Genomic DNA, 18,936 nt, shown 5'->3' on the forward strand with positions numbered 1-18,936 from the left:
AAAAAAAGCAAACGGAGGAGATTCGAGGGTGCGGAAGCTGAAGATGACTGTTTTTGAGGGAGATGATGCACACGGGTGAATCTACATAATGAAAAGGTACTTTGTCGTCAATAGGTTGACGAAGAAGGAGAGACTGACGACAACCATCCTGTGCTTGGAGGGGAAAGCATTGTTACGCGCAGGCCACGAGAGGGCGGGAGCTTTCTGCAAGTTAAGTAGAACCAAACTAAGCTGAGAATAGGAAGGGGGGTTCGGCCCTCCTTCTGGGGCCCAAATCCAATAAAGCTTTAATTCAATATGAAAGGAGGAATCAATGTAGATTATTCATGAAAGTTATAATTACAATTGGAAGGAAATTAATTAAGGAAAGAGATCGAATTTGAATTCAAATTTGAGGGGGAATTATTAGGGAAAGAGAGCTGCTTAGGTGGATGAGTGGATTTACCCTTAGATAGGATACGAAATGAGCATATACTTGAAAAGTTTGGAGTAGCGCGAGTGGAAGATAAGATTAGAGAGAGTCAGTCACCTTAGATTATTTGGTCACATAAAATTGTGGCCTTCCGATGACCTGGTTAGGAAAGTAGAGGTATTAGATTTGACTTATGTTAAGAAAGGTAGAGGTAGACCTAAAAAGACTTGGTTAGAAAATATTAGAAATGAATTTTCTTTATTAGATTTAAACGAGAATTTGACTTTTAACATGACACAATGGAGAAAAGGATTCATGTAGCCGACACCATGTAGTGGGACAAAGGCTTGATGTTGTTGTTGTTGTATTAAGGCTAACAATTGGGTGATTTCAGGATCAGGTGATTTGTGTTTGTTGTAGTCTTTTCTTAAGGGGGCTCTAGACGGGAGCTAGGGATTTGGGATAGCAAGATCTTCCTCTCCAATTGAAGACCCAACTGTATATTGTTGTTTTCTTTCATATATCTTGCAATAAAAAGAGTCTTGGTGTATTCTTCTTCCTATTCTTTTTTATTGTCGTTCGTGATTTTGAGGAAATTGCATCCACTTCATATTAGGATCCATGTTGCGCTTGCTGCTGTTAATGGAAGGATCGTTGTTGCTAGAATCTCCTAATTCTTGTATGTAGTAATAAGGCATTAATGGGATTTGTTTTCTTGCTGACAGTGGACAATCAGTCTTGTAAAGGTTATCTCCATATTTGTATTACCATGTGGTGGTAGTTAGGAAGGTTATTGTATGTTGAATATGTCCAACTCTTCTATTTCCTAACTAAGGGGATCAAATAAGATATGTTGATGGTAAATTGGTGAAGAGGGGGGAATGTCCTACCATGTTAAATAAGGTCTCTGTCTATTTGAATTTCCAAAGCTACAAAATTATACATTTGTCCCCTCTTCTATGATTTTTCAATATGGTATCAAAGACAGAAAACTCCACCTGAATCCTTCAATGGCGAAGAACAACATGAATAACATAAAGGATAGCCCAATGCAGAAGTTAATGACAACCCAAGCGTCAGCTTTACCAACAACTTAGGTAGAAAAGAAATTCCCATCATTCAAGACACATGCCACAAACTCAAAAGCCACAAATCCATCTAGTGGTCGCAATGCATCTTGAAGTACATATGCGGCAAAGGTAAGAAAGAATAACTCATAAAGACTACTGCACCTCGAATTATCAAACACTGCTCAACATCTAGAATTTGGAAAACAACATGGTAATGTCGTGGCTAATCAATTTCAAGATAAAATACATGAAAGAAAACTCTATGTACAATTAAACTACGTGGCAGTATAAGATGCAATAAAAGAAACCCACTTCAACAAAAAAAAAATTTATATATTTTTTAAGCCTTTGAACTCGAGGAAACTCTCCATGACTTAAGGCATGGTGATCTTTCTGAAACAAAATACTTATTGTAATTAAAAGCTGGAAACAACTACATATACTTAAACACTTCGAATAGATGTGTTAAGAAAATAGCCAATGTTAGCACTTATAAATTGAAGATAATTTTGCTCTGTTGTAGTTTGATTTTTCACTTGTAAATGGCCCATAAAAAGTGGGCATTCGATTTCTAATTTCACTGAATAATCAACCAATTGTACTTCATCAGAATTGGTTTTATCCCAACAAATAGAAAACCACAAGGCTTAGCTACATCTTATGCGTGAAGATTTTGATGTGATACACAAACACTTGAATTATTATATTTTAAGGAGCTTCTAAGCTATCCAACAAGATCAAATAATCAAGGCTTATAGCATGGTTATGTTCCACAGTGACAGTACCATCCAAGCGTTTGTCATTTACTCCTTACAAGAAATAATTCAGTGATTTTTCACAAAGAATCATGGAAAAGATTATCATTATACGATTGCAAATCATAGACCAACAAACCTTCAATTCCTCAATAAGAAGATGCAATGAAGATTCTCTCAACATTAAAGCCTCACTTTTTAACATTCCAGTGCCTGAAAATATTCAATAGAGCATGTTACATGCAAGAATAAGATATACTATAGAAACATAAATCAACTTCAATTAATAGCTGTTATCTCTTAGTTAAACCTACAGCATAAAAAAGGGGGTATCAAATAAAAATCAGCATAAATAGAAAGAAGCCAAGCCAAAAGTAAGTAACTTGCAATTATTTAAAGGAAGAATCATGTCATGATAACATCCAACTGGAACTGCAGTATGAGTGCATGAAGTCTACTATTTAGCAATATTCAGATCACAAGACGTAAAAAAAAAATAAAAGACAACTTATCAAGACATCTAGCTCCCTCGATCCAAGCAGATAGCACAAAAAGAACATCAACAAAAAAAAAGAAAAAAAAAACGCATAATCTTAAAATGATGCTTAGAACAATTCTATTTGCCTTCAAACCTAAAAGAATTAGCTAGAAAAGAAAACAAGGATACGCTACATTCCCACTTAAGGCCTCACAATTTACCATTTTCAATTCCTGAAAAAAGATATGCTTAATTATCACAATTCAAATTGCTCCTAAGCCAATCTATTATCAACCCTCTCTCCCCTAACTTTAGAAATCCATCCAACAACAACAACATCAAGCCTTTATCCCACTACGTGGGGTCGGCTACATGAATCCTAAAAATCCATCTAAACACAAAATCGAGAAGCAAACCACTACACTTTGAGAGTTTGTTCTCCATTGGTTTTGATATCACAGTTCAATGCGTATCTTTATAAGTAACAAAAACCCGGCAGCAAATTCCTCCAAGCATCTCCATAGCAAGCGTGAATATTAGACGCCAACTTCCTATTGTCAATCTGCTCTTTGATGCGCCCTTGAAATTTACTCTAGCAAATTGACTAGTATATTGTGTAATGCTAAAATACCTTCCAGCATGCTTAACTTTTGTGGCAAAAAATATGGATCAATAATATTGGGTATCTGGATAACAAGCTACAATTAGACACTTACAAAAGTTCTAACTACAACATCATCGAAGTTACTTGAACACTTGCATGTAATGGCTTGACATTGCAAAGGATAAGATAATTGAGACATAACTCATGTAAATCGGCACAAGCACAATATTCAACAAAGGACAATGCAAATGAGGTCCTTTCTCTCAAATTTAAGTAGAACTAAGAGTGGATAAAATAACAAACTTGCAACGATGTTACCAAGAAGGAAGACAAACCAAATATCTGGCTAAGAAGAGAATGATTTATATACTTAGCTCAATAATAATATAGTTGGGCTCCTTGATGGCTATCTTCATATACTTGCTTCTCTTGCAAAATGCTCTCAGATTTCTATAGGATTCCTTTTTGATGTTGGTTGAATTTAAATGTGAATGCTCATTGTTTTCTCCTTTGAGTGTGACTGATATGGGAGAGAAAAGTAGTCACTTGGAGAAGAAATGAAGTGGAAGAGGGAAGAGGGAAGGGGGAGGGGTCGGCCAGCTTGGGAAAGGGGAAGGTAGTCAAGGTGACATTAAGTGGAGCTTAGAGAATTGCTTGGGAACTAATGGCAGCACATGGGAAGAGGAGTGGGTAGGCTAGGGATTAGGGAAAAGTAATTAAGGGAAGTTTCACCAATTAATTACAAACTTTGAATTGTAATTAATTGTGCATGGGTAAGTGGGGAATTAATGTTTGGCTTTGGAAGGGAAAAAGTTGAAACTTAATGAGGGTTGCTTGGGAAGATGGAAAGGTGGTTTGAAAATCCCACAAATTAAATGAAAATCCGAATTGATTTCCACACTAATTATGCTTGGGAATACCAAGGGTTCAAGTGCATTTAATGTTGGAATACTAAGGGTCACAAGAGAAGATGAAAGGGCATTTGTTGTTGGTGGTGAGGCAGAATTTTGTGAACTGTAGGGGCTGCCAGTGGAGGTAGGAGACGCTCGGTTGGTGCAGGAGATGGGGGTTGGGCGTTCGGCTAGATAAAAACCAAGAGCCCAAAGGCTGTTGGGTGATGCTTTGCCTTCTCCAAGGACTTCTCATGCTCACACTCTCAATTCTCCAAGAGAACAAGATCACGCAAAATCAGAATTTTATAACATAAACATCATAACATTACATGAGGGGGAGTCATATATATATATATATATATATATATGCCCAAACAAAGGGAATAACCAAAAGACAACAATGCCCATGACACATCACATAAGTAGAGGGCAAAACAAGAAACAAACTAATAACATAAATAAATCTCATACAAACAACAAAAACTAGAGATATAACGACTCAATCACGGCCTTAGATCGTCGGTCTCTCCTACGGTAGACTCTCCATGGTCCGATTTCCACATCATTGTTGCACAGAGCTCCAAAAAAAAATAACAAGCCTTTATCCTATTATGCGGGGTGAGCAACATGGATCCTTTTTTTCTCCATTGTGTCATATTAAGAGTCAAAATCTCAATTAAATCTAATAAAAAAGTTATTTTCAATACTTTCTAAACAAGTTTATTTAGATCTACATCTACCTTTCTTAACATAGACCGTATCTAACACATCTAATAATCCCTTAATAGTGTCATCGAAAAACCAATGTTTTATATGACCAAATCATTCTAATCTTATTTACCATTGGAGCTACTCTAACTTTTTCACATATATACTCATTTTGCAATATATATCAAAATGCCAAGCCACTCATCCACCTGAGCATTCTCATCTCAGCAATATTTAACTTAATTTTATACTTTTCCTTTACAGGCCAATATTTTGCACTATAAAGCATTGCAAATCAAGTCTTATAGCCATCTTATGAAATTTCTCTTAAGTTTGAAAGATACATTTCTATTACACAACAGACATAATGCATTCATCCACTTCAACCATTCAAATTGAATTCTACTAAAAATATCCCTATCTATTTCACCATCACTTTAAACAATACACCTGAGATATCTAAAATGCGCAATCTTTTTAATAACTTGATCACCCAATGTCACAATCAACACTAGATTCATTAATATTAAAATTACACTCGTGTGTTTAGTTTTAGATCTACTCAAACGAAAACCTTAGACTCTAAGGTTGCATAGAGCCCCATTATGCTAAATTAGGATCAAGAAAAAATAATTGTAATTGAAAGTGCTCTCAAATATAGCTCTTGAGATTTAATTAGTCATTGGGATTTATGAACATGAGAAATCAATAGCCTAAAATCTTTAAACCCATTTTGACATCTCCTGCCACCAAGAAAAAATTTCTAGGATATTCCTCTCGCTCTTCTCCCATCAATTCTCATATTAAAGAAAGGTCTACAACCATTTCTCACACCCTCCAAAGTGATACAATCCAACATCATCTACCCAAACCGTATGAGGATCTTATGCCCTTATAAAATAGCATCAACCAAACAAATTATAGAATAGTTTAGATTGTTCAAATAATAGCTATGCATACAAAATTGAGCATTTCTATCAGTGGAAGTGTATTCACTCCACACAAGCAAAAGTTTATATCGCAAAGTTTACTAACAAAAAATGAGTGTATAAAATTGAGAGAATGATCAAAATGATTCCTCAACTTCTTATAAAAGATCAAAATAGTTATCAAATAAAGGACCACTTTAGTCTCCCAACTCGTTAAAGAGGAACCAAAATAATTCCACAATAGGACTATTTTGATTCATTTTTAAGGACTTGAGATACCAAAATGATCATTTAATATAGTTGGAGACCATTTAGTCCATAAAGAGTTAAGGGACTATTTTGATCTTTTTCTAATACAAAATGAAATAAAGAGTGAAAGGTCAGTAAAATAATTACCCACACTAAGACCATCAAGCATAACTAGGAAGGCACCATGTAAGAATGCATGTTCTGAGCCGAGGCTTCCTTCAGTCATATTTATAAACGAAATCCAGGACAAAAGATCTCTCACCGTAAGCATCCTTCCAGTTTTCAGCATGTTGAACCACTGTTGCAAGCAACAAGAAGATTGTAAAAAAAGACTAGATGAATAACATGGTGAAAAACGATAAATGAATAATATTGCATAAAAAAAGTTAAAAATAAACTGAATATGATGCAAAGTAAACAACCTATTCAAATCCATTAAGAAAAACTCTTTAAACCTCTGTATGATAGTGATTTTTATACAAAATAAAATCTCATAAAATTTAATCAACAATAAAAATAAAGAAGCATTCCGAGCTAGACAAAAAAGTAGAAAATAATTCAACCATAATCCTTGAGAAAAATGGATGTAAAAAAGGAGGTACAAAAAACAGTTTGACTTTTTCATAAAACAGTATAAAATAATCTCCAGAAACAAATGTGATGACAATTCCTTTTCAAACTCTACAAGTACCAAACTATACGACATTATTAAAATAGAAGTTGTCCTTGAAAATTAAATCCCGAAACACTAAGAAAAACAAAATTGGTAATTTAGGCTTTGAGCAAGAACCACCACCACTTATATGATTTTAAACTTAAAATAATTTTTGACCATGGTCAGCATTATTTGCGTATGCAGCACATCTTTTGGTACAAAAGCACGGCCAGTTCTAATTTCTCAAATTTGGCTTTCGAGAAAATTCATTGTTTAGGAAGAGCAACAGACACAAGGTAGAAAGCCTTCAGGTAACTCAGGTATGATGCATGACCAGATGCTTGTTCTTCGCTCTTTTAAGAAAATAAACACCTTTGTGGCAGAAAGAAGACCTGCTGCAGATCTCAAGTTATTTAAAATATATTTTACTGAAATTTTAGTGCATTAAAAAGACCCAAAGATGGCATGATTTTAACTCTCAAAACAGGCCAAATAAAACTGACTGAGATTCCAAAAGATGTCGTCAAATTAAAATATTAGTCTACCAAAATGAGGCATAATATAGTCATTAGGCTTGAATGCCTTGCAATTGGACACAAGACAAATACACATTTTAGACTTTCAAATTTCAAAATCTAGTACACGTCATAGGTATCTGAACCTTGTAGTTGGCTGCAGGGTGATCCTTTACGTACACTCTTTTAGATTTTCGTATCATACGCAGAGTAGATCAGAAAGAAGTATTCAACAAAATGCAGCACACAACAAATAGGCAAATCTAGAAAAATCATCACTCCCAAACAAAAAAAATAGAATTCATAAAAGCAGAGAATTTGAATAAATAAAAAGATAGAGGAGACTACACGCAGCAAAAAGGGAAATCTAGAAAAATTAACGGCTCTAAAAGGAAAGAGAATCCAAAAATGAAAACAAAAAAAAAATCAATTTGAACGCACAATAAAAATATACAACACAACAACAACAACATCAAGCCATAAAAATATAAAAAGCAAAAAAAAAAAAAAACTCTCCAGTAGCTCAAGTTGTGTATGTCCATATACCAGTTGATAAAATTATGATAATATGGAGGACATGATTTCAATTTTAAAGATAGAATGGAATAATCTTCTGCATCCACCACAGCCCAAGAATATGCATTTCAACACCAATAGAAGGCTTAAACAAATGAGAACATCAACTTTATGATAATAACTATTTTAATGAAATGTGATTCATTAGCATATTATAAAGAATATAACATCAAGAAAAACAAATGTCCATAGAAAAAAAATCCAAGGAGCAAAAGAGCGAGTCCATACATACCTGCCAGAAATTCAGCATGCAATTTACAAGGCATTTCAGACCAGGTTTATACAACCTGAACAAAAAACAGAAGAAAAGAACTCCATTAATCAATAATATGCACTTGCTAGATTAATAGATTTTAAATAGAGAAAATATCATATAAAAACAACTATTTTAAATTAACAAAATGAGATTTTATACCTTTCAAAGGCAATGCATTTAAGCTCATCAACATCACTAACTGGCGGAACCCATATCTCAGTGAATCGGTTTCGGAGTGCTGGAGAAAGTTCTTTCTTCCCATAATCACCACCAGGATTCATCGTTGCAAGAATGAAAAAATTAGGATGAGCTGTTATTGTCTCTGGAATAGATCCCCCTTTTTCAGCTAATAACTGTGCATTTCCATACAAAGATGAAATAACAGTCAAGATAGATAAATCCTTCATGGAAAATAAGAGTAGCAAGGCAAGATATGGCAGCTGGATAAAAAATGAAAATGAAAATGAAGATAAAAATAAAAAACATTATGTTTTATTTTGAAATGAAGAGCAAATAAATGAGAATGATCAATATATCTCCAAAAATCAAGGGGCAAATATAAAACCAAACAAAAGAGAGTAAAATGAAAAACAAAATGTAATTCCAAAATGTCAGCGTATCACCTATAAGATGCTTCAGTGCTTTAAAATGGTTTTCCGCGTTTAGCATGTTGATAAATACAAGTTTGCCTTCATAAAGTATGATAAAAATACAATATGAAAAATAGAAAGCAGCAGTAAAGGCCAAATTACCAGATAAAAGTTCAAGGGTCATTCACCAGTAGATCCCTAAAGTAGAGAGAAATTTCAAGAACGCCCCATAGACCTATGTTTCTTAAACTGGGCACGCTTAGTATAATAACAATAGTAAAAATATTGATAATTCCGAGTGAGTGATCATTCATTTGACTTATAAGTGAATGTAACATTTATTTGAATGCAATACCCTTCCCAACTTCTTAAAATTTGGAAGTCTGTTCTGCATGAAAATTTTGATGAAAAAGAAGAAAAAAAAAGGCAAATCTCAATTGATTAAATATTGAAATCATGTTCAAAAAAAGGATATGAAGCACGAAATACCCTCAGCGGATGCAAACCAAGAAATCCTTGACAAATGCGAGCCTAGAAAATCCAAACTGCTAGATTCAAAGCAAGACCCTAAATATTTAAAAAAAATCAGTACATCAAAAATCCTAAAAAAGCTACATTGCAAAAACCTGAAATTGATATGCCAAAAACCTAGAAATACAAGCCTCATACCACCATCAAAAATTTTGAAAAAGAAGACATCATAACCCTCAAAAAAAACCTTGAAAAGTACGAACCAAAAAAATGGTAAAATATGGAAGAGAATGATTGGAGTTCTCATAGTATAAGTTTCGCAACACCTCTTCACAATCGATTCTTGAATATGACCTAAATCTAGAGAAATTCGAGGGAATCACCACAAGGACAGAGGGAAACAAAATTTTCTTATTAGAAGCCTCGTAGGATCAATAAGATCCCAAATATGGGCTAATAACATAAGGATATTCAGGATCAAAAAAAGGATATTCAGGATCAAAAACAAAATATCAATAAATTAGTCAAAATTGGGTATCAAATATAACGTCATTCATAACCTCGGAACTAAATGTAACGTTTTTGAAAATGTGTACCAATGTAAAATGCAATTTATACAAGTACCCGCGTGTAATTTAGTAAAGATAAAACGATGATAAACAATCAGAGATTAGAAACAACTTAAAACAATTCCTATATTCATTCTTAATTATGTACATGTTTGTTTTCATAGTCAAATTAATGCATGTCGTAAAAAAAAATCGATCAATAAGAGACATTCACCAGCTTCCTTTCTGGTTCCAAGACACTGTTCAGGCGTTCTAGTACACTATCATCAGCCAAAGAGATCTCGTCTACAAGGAATAGATCACCAGCCTTCATTGCTTGAACAAGTGGGCCGTCCTGCCAAATAAAGATGGTCTGCCATCTGTGATGAAGTTCCAGGAGTTCCAACTTGATCTTCTCAAAAATTTCAAAATCAACTTTTGTGACGACAGGATATAATGGAGGATCTTCATTATATGTAGCTTCTATTTTGTTCAAATAGCATAAAGTCAAAGAGGCCTGAGATATGTCAGATGATAACTCCTGCAAGAACATAAAATCAACAACATATCCATAAATATCATAAAATAAATCAACAGTAGTGCATAAGAGATTAAGGGAGGCATACAAGATTCTCAGACAAGTGAAGAAAAAAATTGGATTCTTTCATCCTTCCAATACATTGTCTGAATTCCAAAGCTAATCTTGGTCTCTCTCTTACGGGATGGAAACCCTATAAAAAGCGTAGATTAGAAGCTGATATCACATCAGCAATGCCATGAAAATCAGCCTGCCCTGTATCCATGATAAAAAGATACTAAAATGGAATAATGAAGAAAGAGTCAACCGCACCCCAACAAAATCTGAAGTCTCTGTGTATTGGTGACAGTTTAAAATGTGCATTCTTGATCCCAGGACAATGCTCAATAACTGGCATACTGTGGTTTTCCCTCCCCCAGTATCACCAACTAAAAGTACTGGTTCACGCAATCTATAGCAGCGCTCAACAAGGAAATATAATTTCCACAAACTTTGGGTCCACGTAACTCTGAAAAGACATTAGAAAAGAAATGAGAATAAACAGGAGAATGAAAACATAGAACAGCAAGATAATAAAAACAGTATAACCTTGCCAAGTCCCCAATATCTGTTGTTTGTTCTGCGGACTTTAGTGCAGCATCAACCTCACCTCGTCCCTATATGCAATTTAAAAGGCATTAAATAGGTTCATATTTACGATCTAAAATAAAATGGAAGAAAATCCCCCCAGTTACGTAGTAGAATCAAATAAATTACATAGCTAGCCTATTAGAATCATTTTTTCAAGCATTGAGTAGAGCATCCATATGTAAGATATTCCTAGTTAAAAGTTCAATGATTTAAAAGCCATCCAAGTTAGTCTTTAAAATGCAAAGTTATCGATTTACACCCATTCAGGTGTGGTCCTATACAAGATCTAAAGGCTCAGTTTGGGAAAGAACATAAAAATTAAATCAATTTTAGCACACAAACAATTACGTAGGTGCACATTATGTTGTGTTAGTTTCCAATTGGATACTCATAAATCAAAAGCAAATTCCACCCGCAGTGGCAGAGCATCCACTTAAATCAATTTAAGCCATCTCTCTTTCTGTACATTATGTATGAATGTATAAAGACATTACAGAGAGTATATAAATATATAAATTCATATAAGCATCCTATAATATCCAAAATATTCAAAATAAATATAAGCATAAACTTACTCTAAACTTATTTTCATTAAATTTTACTTTTAATTTCGAGCATTTTGACTTACAGAAGTATATTCAAAATATTAATCTAGTTGTATTAGTACCTTAAGACTGTTGTATTGGAAGGATGAAAGAATCCTATATTAATCTAGTTGTATATAGGTAACTGTTAATTTAAAAATAAGTAATAGTTGTCCCATTAAAATACAAGATCAAAAATCGAAGTATATTCAAAATATTAATCTAGTTGTATATATTTATAGCAATTAAATTAATAGTTGTTTAATATTTAGGTAACTGTTAATTTAAAAATAAGTAATAGTTAATTCATTTCTTCATATTACTAATCGTATAGCTGAATAGCTGTCCCACTTAAGCTTGCATGCAACGGTTGAATTGGGATCTTGCGGCTGGGAGAGAGTAGGGGCGGTTAGTGTAGCTTTAGGGGAAGATTACTATTATTATTATATTAGTACCTTAAGCACAAAAGCTACAGCCTTTACATTCATTTATTTCCCCTCCCATCCACAACATTCTCTGGTAATTCGAATTAGAGGTCTTCTGACGAGTGGAGGTCACGATCCAAAAGAAGGGGAGTGAAAACGAGCTCTGACTGAGGCTGCTGCAGCTGCTTATAAGCTTAGGTAAGAAAATTTTATTTGCTGAATTCAGATATTTGGCATAGATAAGAGCTGCTGAATTTCTGTTGTAAAGGCTGAATTTCTGAATTCAGGTGTCTATAATATGATTAATTATTTTGTGCGGACGCCGATCGCCGACCAGATACCAACCACAATGTGCCATGTCACCCATTGCTCGTTACCGCGGCTCGGTACTACTCAGTACTACTGATGTGGCGCATTCTTGTTGGTCTCCGGACGGTGTTCTGCGTTCGGTCTCCGCACAGAATAATTTCCCCAGTAATAGATCAAAATTGATGTAGGTTTGCTGAAATTAATAAAAGACTGTTGTAGAAGGGTTGAAATTAGGTAAGGGTGTTGTAGTGTTTGCCGAAAATTGTAGGAAAGGGCTGCAGTTGTTTGCAGAACCTAGTAGGCAAGCCAAAAAGGAAAGGGATGGCGGTTGAGAAGGAATTTTGAAAGAAAGAAAAGGTTACTTGATGTGGCCATCCGCAGCAACCGTTCCCTGCAGCCAGATACGCCACACTATCTCTAACAACCCACTATCTTTACTGCTACTTTTACTTTTTTTGGCATATGTTTACCGTCCTTTTTTCTATAGTTTGCTTACCTCAAATGTGGTAATTAGCTCCAGCCATAGTAGCAATTATATACTGTAATTAACGGAGAAGAAAGGTAGAATATACGATAGTCTTCTTCTTTCAGTTTTGTTATTCCTGGTGTTTTTCTGCCCTGGTTTTTACCTTGCCGCAAGCGACTACACCAGTATTTGGTATCGGAGCTAGGTTCGTCGCATATGGCGGAAGGTAGTAGCCACCCTTGACCCGACGCCGATCGGAGGCTGGATGTGTTGTGGGATACGCACCAACAAACGTCCAAGGAATTGGACGAGCTTTTCAATTCTTTCGCCAGGTTCGCGGATGAAATGCGGGAAGAAATGAGGCAGATTAGAGCTACTGCGAATCCTTTTGCGCGACAAGCCGCACCGGCAACCTTACCGGGACAGAGGATCCAGTTCGTGGTGAACCCGCTCACAGGAGATTACCAGCTAGGCTTCTGGATAGCTCAGATTCAGAGGATAGCATACTACCTGAAATTGAAATGTCAGAAACAGATGAAGACGTTCGTCCTCCACGTCCAGATAGAGGTAGACATCATCGGCATCAGAGGTCAGATAATGAGCACGCCCGCATTAAACTAGATATTCCATTTTTTTTATGGAAGACTATCTTGATTGGGAAGGAGCTGTAGAAAATTTTTTTGATTATATGTAGATCAATCCCAACAAACAAGTCAAATATGTGGCTTGTAGGCTTAAGGGTGGAGGAGCCAATGCTTGGTGGATGCAACTAACTCAAAATCGGCAGCGAGAAGGTAAAGGTGCCATTCGCAATTGGAGTCGTATGAAGCAACTAATGAGGCGTCATTTCCTTCCCACTGATTTTGAAATTTGAACAACTCTTATATCTCCAATATCATAATTGCAAACAAGGCCAGCGGTCCGTTAGGGACTATAATGAGGAATTCTACAGATTAAGCGCACGCAACAATCTGACGGAATCGGAGAATCAACTGGTGGCGCGTTATATTGGTGGTTTAAAAGAACACCTTGAAGAGAAGCTGGAACTTAATTCAGTTTGGTCTCTATCCCAAGCCGTTAATTTCGCCTTGAAGGCCGAAGCCCAATCCCAACGAACAGGTCGGTTCCATTTTCCGAGAAAAGCAACTCAGGAAAACATCTCAGGAGCAAACTGGGTAAATAATTCAGCTCCAAAATCACAGCCTGTTGCGAATTCTTCTGGGACTACACCGCAAGTTGATACAAGGGGGCAAATTAAGTCTCGGACCCCAGCCCGGGATAACCCGTATGCCAAGCCTTCCACCATCAAGTGTTTCTGTTGTTTACAACCGGGTCACAAATTCAATGAGTGTCCAATGAGACACCAAGCTCAGCTAGTAGAAGCAGAAGATGACAATGAACCCACGGGATTGGCAGAGGAAACAGAGTACCTGGTGGAGGAAGTGTCAGCAGATGAAGGTGAACCTATTATTTGTGTGATGGAGAAAGTATTGATTGCACCAAGGCAGACTGTAGTAAACCAACGAAATAATTTGTTTCGCACGAAATGCACCGTGAACTGGAAGGTGTGTGACCTAGTTATAGATAGTGGCTGCACATAAAATATCATTTCCCGTGCTGTCGTTCAAGCCTTACAGCTCAAGACAACGAAGAATCCTAACCCGTTTAAAATCGGGTGGATTAAGAAGGGAGTCGGTTTTCTGGTCTCCGATCTGTGCAAGGTCGCGTTTACCATTGGTAAGAGCTATCTATGTCAGATATCCTGTGATATCCTTGATATGGACGTCTGTCACATCATACTATGAAGGCCTTGGCAGTATGACACGGGAGCTGTCCATGACGGCCGAGCCAATACTTATACAATTGATTGGAAAGGAAGGAAAATCAAGTTAGTCCCAAATAGCCAATTCGGTTGCAAGCAGCCTTCCAACAATCTCATTACCTCCAATGTCATCTCAGGTCACTCTTTACTTCAAATGAAGGAAGAGAGTAATCATATTTTTGCTCTCATTGCTGGAGATGTTGTAACGTGCCCAGCTCCCGTTATTCCCAGCGATGTCCAATTACTACTAGATTCATTTCAAGATGTTATGGCCTCCGAACTACCTGCAGCTTTGCCACCGTTCCGTGATTTACAGCATCAAATAGAATTCATTCCTAGTGCCGCCCTCCCCAACTTACCGCATTACAGGATGAGCCACCGTGAACACGTGATCCTGCAGGAGATAATTTAGGATATGTTACACAAACAATTTATTCAACCCAACATGAGCCCGTGTGCCATCCCGGCGCTAATTGTTCCGAAGAAAGATGGATGGTGGAGGATGTGCATTGACAGTAACCGTATCACCGTCAAGTACAGATTTCCAATACCGAGGATCACTGACCTTCTTGATAGACTTCACGGCTCTAAGGTATTCTCCAAGTTAGACTTGAGTGGATATCATCAAATTCGTATTCGTCCGGGGGATGAATGGAAGACGACGTTGAAAACAATTCAAGGTTTGTTCGAGTGGAAGGTTACGCCTTTTGGGCTCTGCAATGTGCCGTCCACCTTCATGAGGCTAATGCATGAAGTCCTTAAACCTTATTTAGACAAATTTTGCATTATCTATTTTGATGATATTTTGGTGTAGTACTTCTCTTTCAGCCCATCTTGATCACCTGAAGTCAATCCTGGAGGCTCTTCGCCAACACCAACTCTTCGTCAATTTGGAAAAATGCCATTTTGCCATAGATAGCGTACATTTTCTGGGTTTTGTGCTAACACCCGAAGGTGTCCAGACTGCTCCCCAGAAACTTGAGGCCATACGTGACTGGCCGATTCCGAAGACCATAACGGAAGTCCGTAGCTTCCATGGCTTGGCGAATTACTATCGTCGATTCATAAAAGGATTCAGCAACATTATGGCCCCCATCACAAACTGTTTGAAATCACCCATATTGGCTTGGTCGGCAGCTCAACAGAAGAGTTTTGAGAAGATCAAAGCTGCTCTTAGTTCGGCTCCCGTGTTGGCTTTCCTAGATTTTGACAAGCCTTTTCAGGTAGATACGGATGCGTCCGCAGTGGGAATTGGAGCTGTCCTATCTCAGGATGGGAGAATAGTTTAATACTTTAGTGAAAAACTAAGTCCTCAACGACAAAGATGGTTAGCATATGAACAAGAGCTATATGCCGTTGTTCGTGCTCTCAAGCAATGGTAGCATTACCTCTTACATAGGAATTTTATTCTATGTAGTGACAATCAAGCATTGCAATATATCAACAATCAAAAAAACATTAATCGTATGCATGCCAGGTGGATTGTTTTCTTTCAAAGATTTAGCTTTGTGATCAAGCACAAGGCCGGTAAGAGCAATCGCGTTGCGGACGCATTGAGTAGGCGCTCAGCACTTTTAACACATCTGCAAAAAGAGATAACATGGCTTCAGCAATTACGGGATTTATACCAAGGTGATAAAGATTTCGCATAAATCTGGGATGCTTGTAATTCGGATCAGCACTTACGGGATTATTCTGTGCAGCAAGGCTTCTTATTCAAGGGGAATGCACTTTGCATTCCAGATTCGTCCTGGTGCCCGCAATTGATCTGTGAGCTACATAACAGTGGCCCGGCGCCCACCGTGGGGCTCCCGTGGGCGTACCACCCTCAAATGGATGGACAAACGGAGGTGGTCAACAGGACACTTGGAAATATGCTTCGTTGTTTGGTGCAGGATAATCCGAAAAGATGGGAAGACATGCTTAGTCAAGTCGAATTCGCTTATAATTCTATGTCCAATAGATCAACGGGCCATAGCCCCTTTAAGTGGTGTACGCCAAGTTGCCTAATCAACTGGTAGATCTAGCAATCCTTCCCAAGGTCCGGCCATCCGCTGCTAGCAAGACAGCATCTGAAGTCATGGAAACTCTGAAAATCGTGAAAGCTAACTTAAAACAATCTGCTTTGAAATACAAACAGAATGTTGACCTTCATAAGCGACACAAATCTTTTTCAAAGGGAGAACTGGTCATGATAAGGATGCGCAAGGAACGCTATCCGCAAGGAACATACTCTAAATTATGTCCTCAGAAATTGGGGCCCTTTTCCATCCTTCACAAAATCAATGATAACGCATATGTGATAGATCTACCTCCCGATATCCATACTTCTTCTACATTCAATGTCGCGGATATATATCGCTATCATCCACCATATAGCACACCTATGGTAGAAATCTCGTCGGAGTCGAGCTTCTCGGAGCCGGGGGAGATCTGATGTGGCCATCCGCAGCAATCATTCCCTGCAGCCAGATACGCCACACTACCTCTAACAACCCACTATCTTTAATGCTACTTTTACTTTCTTTGGCATCTGTTTACCGTCCTTTTTTTCTATAGTTTGCTTACCTCAAATGTCGTAATTAGCTCCAGCCATAGTAGCAATTATATACTGTAATTAACGGAGAAGAAAGGTAGAATATACGATAGTCTTCTTCTTCCAGGTTTGTTATTCCTGAGTGTTTTTCCGCTCTGATTTTTACCTTGCCACAACCGACTACACCATTACTATTGAATGAGAAGTTAGTGGAGGTAGTATACAAGAGGAAAAGAAAGCAGGGTCTAGGAGAACCAATCCCTAGTAAGGTGAGATTCACAAACGATGTTGTAGTAAATAGTTGAACTTTATATATAGTTGCAACCTCATATTTGTTATGATTATGATAGCATTTCATTCAAGTTTCTTCATGTATAAATTTATTGATTCATTAAGTAGCGATTATAATAGCACATTTTATGATTGTTAAGTGAATAGTATTAGAAATGTGAAATAAGTTATATATATGAGAGATAGACCCGCAAAAGCAAAAGATGAAAGACCTGACGAGAAAAGCCTACACTCTCAAAATTCTAAAGTTGGGAATTCGAACCCAACCTTGAATGAGATAGTAGTTTCAACTCTAAAAGTTGAGAAAGTGAACTCAATTTTAAATTAGAAATCTGTAAGTGTGCAAAAGCATATAGTCATCATATGACTTGCATAGAAGTGTTGAACAGAAAACATAACAAAAATTGATGTTATGCATCTCTTATGTCTAGCATGGAAAATTATAAGTGTTTGCAATTAATTGTCAATATGTTTATTATAATTTCTTATAAATTGCTTGTATATTTCATTGAGCTCTACCTCATTAGCAGTGGTTGTACTACAAAAAAAAGGAAGAGCCAGTGAGATAGTAGACTGGACGATTGACCACCCTATTTGTGTACATATGTTTTTGATGTATATAGAGGTTCAAATAGAAATTGTACATACTCTTTTAGGTATGTAAATGAATTTTAAAAAGTTTAGTAAAGCTCAGTAATTTATTTGAGATGTTTTATATATGCTTCATGTTATAAAGTATAAAACTTGAAATGTTAGGATAGTCTAAATAAGTTATTTCTTACTCACCAGCTTCTGATAGAAATAGTTCATAATGGGTGTTAGTAAAAAGAATGTCTGTTTTAATTATCCTTCTCTGTTAAACTTCATGTTGACTGAAAAAAAGAGTCAAAATGGGGTGTGACACATCCTAAATACATAAGACAAAAAATATCAATTTGTTGACCCATACACTCAGAAATAAAAGAAATGAGGTGAAATCCTCAGCAGCTCACACATCAACTCTTCATTCTCACAGCCAACATAACTTCCCTCTTCCACTAACTCTTCTACACTACAGAAACCACTGAACTCCAGCATAAACACACAGCCCAAATCCCACTCAAACATCCTTCACAACCCAACCCATCTCCCTACACTCTACAGCCCATCTACAACCCACTAGCCTCACACCTACCAAATAGACAACTACCCTCACATTCTCCAAAAAGCCCAGTAGCTGAAATCCTCAGCCCAAACAGCCTAATTGCTGAATTCACTCAACCCAAACAGCCCACATTATCAAACCCAAAACAGGCCAACAGCCCAAACAGCCCATTCTACCTTCAAATCTCAACCCAAACAGCTCCTTCACTCTCATACTCACACACAGCCATCAGCTCACTAAAACCAGCCCACTTAAAATTAGCTCACACCACCTCTCTCCCAACATTCACTCGCCAACTTCCTCCTTCAACCCAACCTCTCCAACAGCCTCTATTCCTCACCTACATCCAAATAGCCACTATCACTAATCTCTCTCCCTATCTACATTAAAAAGAAAAGGAGAGTGAATTTGAGTGTGTCCTCATTCGACATCGTCGATCACCTTGACACTGTCACAGTCGCCTTCCTCGCATAAGGCATAAA

General features: G+C 36.9%; 1 protein-coding gene across 5 annotated transcripts in view; it reads right to left on the minus strand.

The window, feature by feature from the left end:
- The window catches only part of LOC110113133 (midasin), a 96,221-nt gene that overhangs the window by 37,866 nt on the left and 39,419 nt on the right, over window positions 1-18,936 (minus strand). For all 5 annotated transcript variants that reach the window (XM_020845574.2, XM_020845572.2, XM_020845571.2 and 2 more), the window contains exons 18-25: window positions 10,836-10,903; window positions 10,560-10,755; window positions 10,336-10,440; window positions 9,945-10,250; window positions 8,260-8,453; window positions 8,077-8,131; window positions 6,246-6,396; window positions 2,377-2,450 (exon numbers count right to left, since the gene is read on the minus strand). In XM_020845574.2, the coding sequence (XP_020701233.1) occupies window positions 2,377-2,450; window positions 6,246-6,396; window positions 8,077-8,131; window positions 8,260-8,453; window positions 9,945-10,250; window positions 10,336-10,440; window positions 10,560-10,755; window positions 10,836-10,903 (1,149 nt within the window). The remainder of the gene's footprint in view (window positions 1-2,376; window positions 2,451-6,245; window positions 6,397-8,076; window positions 8,132-8,259; window positions 8,454-9,944; window positions 10,251-10,335; window positions 10,441-10,559; window positions 10,756-10,835; window positions 10,904-18,936) is intronic.

This window comes from Dendrobium catenatum, unplaced genomic scaffold, assembly GCF_001605985.2.
Source record: "Dendrobium catenatum unplaced genomic scaffold, ASM160598v2 fragScaff_scaffold_55, whole genome shotgun sequence".
NCBI classification, from domain to species: Eukaryota; Viridiplantae; Streptophyta; class Magnoliopsida; order Asparagales; family Orchidaceae; genus Dendrobium; species Dendrobium catenatum.